The sequence below is a fragment of the Echinops telfairi genome, unplaced genomic scaffold (genome assembly GCF_000313985.2).
Source record: "Echinops telfairi isolate 266 unplaced genomic scaffold, ASM31398v2 ScPeMD7_2;HRSCAF=8, whole genome shotgun sequence".
NCBI lineage: Eukaryota > Metazoa > Chordata > Mammalia > Afrosoricida > Tenrecidae > Echinops > Echinops telfairi.
Genome location: NW_022103898.1, coordinates 8,159,661 through 8,164,114, shown reverse-complemented (window position 1 = coordinate 8,164,114; position 4,454 = coordinate 8,159,661). Strand labels below are relative to the sequence as shown.

The following is a 4,454-nucleotide window of genomic DNA, read 5'->3' as shown; positions in this document are numbered from 1 at the left end:
TATTGTGTGTTTCATCAGTGCTATACTTCACCCTAGTTGACCCATCCTTCTTGTGACCCTTCTGTGAGGGGATGTCCCTATGTCTACAGATGCTCCGACCCCCCTCGTTCTCCATACCTGTGTTTGTGAGGGACGCTGGCCCACAGTTTTCTGATTTTAATATCCTTGTCAGGTGTGGGCATTAGGTGGATGCTGGCCACATAAAGAGAATTAAGAACCACTTTTCCTGTTACTTATGGACTGAGGAGTCTGTCAGTGTGATGTGCTTCTACTCGGGCGGACTTGTCTAACTTTTTGCCAGGCAACAGCATCGCCAGACTTTCTTCACCAGCACCACTCAGTGCCACTCTCCTGTTGTCCTGTCTCATCTGCCGACTCTCACACGCAGAGATATGGTGACCACAAACGGCTCTGGCTCCAGTCCGATGCACTTGAGCCGTGAAAGAGACCTGGTATGTGAGGATGCCTTTCTTCCAAACTGAAAGTTCCCTGCCCATACCTTGCACCTTCTAGTTTTGCCTCGTGATCGTTTCAGAGTTAACTTAGGGTTTGCAGTCCCTCCTCGGAGTCTATTTCTGATGGGTGTTGTTTCTGCTGAATTTCTTTCCAGGTTGTCTTTTCTCCCGAAGTGCCCAGTTAGTCTTGATTTACGTTGTAGACATTGTTCTTGAAAACGTTCATAGGAAGGACTTGAAACCTTGCTTTCTCAAGAAGCAGGCAGTTGGAGATGGCGGTCCTTCTGAGGATGAGCAGACTAAATGGGTGAAGGTTAAGGAGGGGGACAGTCCAGAAAGAAACTGGCCCATCGCTGAGAATTCCAAAGTCCTCCTCCAGGGAGGATCTGGGGTTGAGTCTCCCAAGCACCTGGAGGGAGTTCCAGTCAGGAAAACATCAGAACAGTTTCTGGAACTGGAGTGATTTAAGGTGGAGCTGCAGTCCCTATGAGAATCTGTCTCCTTAATGACTTACGTATTCCTAAGGAGCGGACCTTCTAGGTCTCAACCCAAAGCCAAGGGCATTCATCAGAGCTTTCCTGGGACTCCAGCCCCTGTCTCCTGAGCCTCACAACTCTATGACTGGACTGCTGATGCCCCCAGACTCTCAGAGAACAGAAGCCCTCAGTGCTGGGCTCATTCCTCAAGTTTCCCGCATGCCCTCATTCTAGCTGCTAATCCATCGCTGTGGCATTGGATAGACGGCCTTCAAACACATCAAAGCAACAACAGCAACAAAACTCACTGCCGTCAAGTCAATTCCCCGTGGTTTCCGAGCTCTGACTCTTTACAGGAGCAGAAAGCCTCCTCTTTCTCCCACGGAGCAGCTGGTGATTTCAAACTGCCGACCTTGTGGTTGGCAGCCCAGGACATGACCACTGTGGCATGAGGGCCCCTGCACACAGATGGGTGCTTCCTATATTCTCCCCAGCCTTTCTGGCCATTTCTAAGAGTCAGGGCCCAGTCCATATTACTTAGCATTAGTGAAAGTGGAAGTCCTCAGAGAGACCCCATTTTCTTTTTGAACAGCCCCCTCAGCTTTCAGTTGCTGGTCCCATTTCCCTCTGCATCCCTCTGCTGCTGAACTCCCTGGGAGTGCTGTGCGCACGCTGTCCCTGAGTGTGCTGTGCGCACTGCCTGTAGTTCCTCTCTTTTTGTTCCTCCTCACGAAGGCCTTGTCGGCTCCCTGCACCTCAGCCCGGGATCTCTCATCCAGGTCATTGGTGATGTCAGTGATAGCAACCCTGGGGTGATCCGTGTGGGGCTGTCATTGTGTGAGGCCGGGTTGACCTGAGAAAAAATCCAGCAACACTCCTACGTATGTCAGAGTTTAAATCAAGAAGTAATCATGCATCGATAAAACAGCCCAGTCCAGCTCAAGTCCTTCGGTTCGATATTGGCCCATGGAGTCCTCTTCAGACTCACACGGCTCATGCACTGATGCAGAGTGCGGGAAGGGCACAGGCCGGCGGGTGGGAAGTCCCATGGATCCAATGGCTCTGGCTGCCATCAGCGTGGCTCCACATGGCTCGTCAGCAGGAATGTGAAGCAGAGAAAGAGACAGAGAGTATCCCGCCTCCAGATCAGAAGAGAGGAAGTTCCCGGAATCCTCGTGAGAAGGCCATGCCCACATGCTCCCATGTAGGCCTTGCTGGCACGACGGGCCTCACTATCACAGTCACTGTGTCTGGAGCTGGAGGCACATCTCATGAGGGAAATTAGCCACAGTGATCGGTGCAGGGCTTCCTCCGCATCCTCCCTCCTGCTTTATCCTCTCTCTGTAGCCGGCTTAGAGTACTTCCTGTCTTGCTGCTCTTTCCCATCAGGAGGTAGACTACCAGAGGGCAGAGGGCTTTGTCTGTGTTGCTCAGCGATGTATCCCTCCATTTAGAAAGCGTCAGGCCCAGGCTGGCAGTCCGGGTACTGATTAAGCAATGGCACTTTCTGGTGTGCACGTAGAGGCCAGCTCTGTTTTATCGGCCTCTCTGGGCCCTGCTGCTTCTACACCCATGCTGGTGACTGGCCTGGTCAAGGTGTTGAGGACAGAACCTTCTGGTGTTTTCTGGAAGCCCTGGTCGGAATGTCCACTCGTCAACTCACTGTCAGTGATGTTGGTGTTGTGGGAGTTGTTTTCTGTCGTGGTCGCCTTGCCTGGCCCTCACAGCAGAGGGTGAGGAAGGTCGGCCAGGTGCCACTGGAGAAGTGAGGGGTTCCCCGAGGGCACAGAGCAACAGAAATGCAGACCTCTGACTCAAGCCCCCCATGAATAAAGCTTTTTTACCCCTCCTGCTCAGATTGTAAAGAGAAAGAATGATCACTGAACAGAATCTGGACGCTTCAGAAATGGATTAAAAAAAAGAAATAAATTGATTAAAAACTAAAGAGCCTAAAAAACCAAAAAAATTTAAACAGCTTTCAAAGGATTTATGATGGTGGGAGTTGGCACATTTTGATATATTTCATTCTGATTTTTTCTCTGCACTTGAAATACATACAGACGCACACACACAGGCATACACACATTTACACACACATATGCACACATAGGCATATACACATATACACATACACACATTCACGCACATGCACACACACACATACGCATACAGAGAGCAATTCTCAACCTGCGGGTCGTGACCCCTTTGGGGGTGGAATGACCCTTTCACAGGGGTCACCTGATTCATCACAACAGCAAAATGACAGTGATGAAGTAGCAACGAAAATAATGTTATGGTTGAGAGGTCCCCACCACATGAGGAACTGTATTGAAGGGTCTGGCATGTGGATGGTTGAGCACCGCTGCACACAGGCTTTGGATCACACACACTTTGGATCACATTGTATCATGTACATTGAAACCTTGATTCTTTAAAAAAAATTTTTTTTATCGTAACATTATAAAGTAAACCTTTGCCTGTCCTTTTGCAGTCTCGGCAGCTGCATGGGGCTCTACCCCACAGATAGAGCAGCGTCTGTTTCTCATCCTGAGTTTGACGTTCAGATGGAATAACATTCACTAAGTCCTGACTCAGCATCTGTGCTGTCTGCCCGTTGCAGTGGGTCCTGGGCAGAAAGGCCTGGAGATGTGCTTCCTTCACCTCCTACCCACAGATGCCAAGTTGGCACCGACTCCTGGGGGCCCCATAGGACAGGGCAGAACCACCCCTGGGTTTCTGAGATGGCAGCTCCTTATGGGAGGAGAGCGCCTCCTCTTTTCCCCTTTGTGGAAGCGGGCTGCCATGCAGCAGCTGTGGGTGCAAAGCACCAACTTTTCAGTGAGCAGCCACATGCTGAGACACGGGGCCGCCAGGGGCCTTTTCTGTGGGATTCCAGACTCAGAGACCCTAAACCCCATGGGCCATTCTTCTCGCTCATGCCGGTCCTCAGGGGCAGAATCTGCCTGGATGTCACTCAACAGCTAGAGGTCGAGGACCAAAGCTGGGCTCTCAGATGAGACCGTCCAGTGAGTGTCTATGCCATGGCCTAGAGGCCACGGTAAATCACCACTGATGCCACCGGCAAACCAAACAGAAAGCATGAAGGAGGGGAACTGTTTCCCAGTGAAAAGGAGCCCCGGCCCTCCTGGGCTTGCCTGTGTGTGTAGGTGGGCTGTGGGGTCGAGGAGCAGGTCCTTTGCCGGAGCCTGTGATCAGGTGCCTGCCTCCTGCAGCGGGGAGGGCGAAGGGCCCCTCCTGCCTCACTCCCACTGTGTCCCGGCCCAGGCTCTTCCAGCTGGAGACGGAGGCCGACGCCCTGGTGAACTTCCAGCATTATTCCGCCCAGCTGCAGCCCTTCTACGAGAGCTCGCCCCACGTCCTGCAGACGGAGGTCCTGCAGCAGCTGACCGACCTCATCCGCAACCACCCCAGCTGGTCGGTGGCCCACATGGCCGTGGAGCTGGGCATCCGAGAGTGCTTCCGCCACAGCCGAGTCATCAGGTGGGCAGGCGGGGGAGTGGGG

The 4,454-nt window shown here is 52.4% G+C and overlaps 1 protein-coding gene across 2 annotated transcripts in view; it reads left to right on the top strand.

Annotated features, from left to right (window-relative positions):
* Positions 1-4,454, top strand: part of PLA2G6 (phospholipase A2 group VI) — a 56,386-nt gene that overhangs the window by 20,487 nt on the left and 31,445 nt on the right. For both annotated transcript variants that reach the window (XM_004700247.2, XM_045290587.1), the window contains one exon: positions 4,217-4,432. In XM_004700247.2, the coding sequence (XP_004700304.1) occupies positions 4,217-4,432 (216 nt within the window). The remainder of the gene's footprint in view (positions 1-4,216; positions 4,433-4,454) is intronic.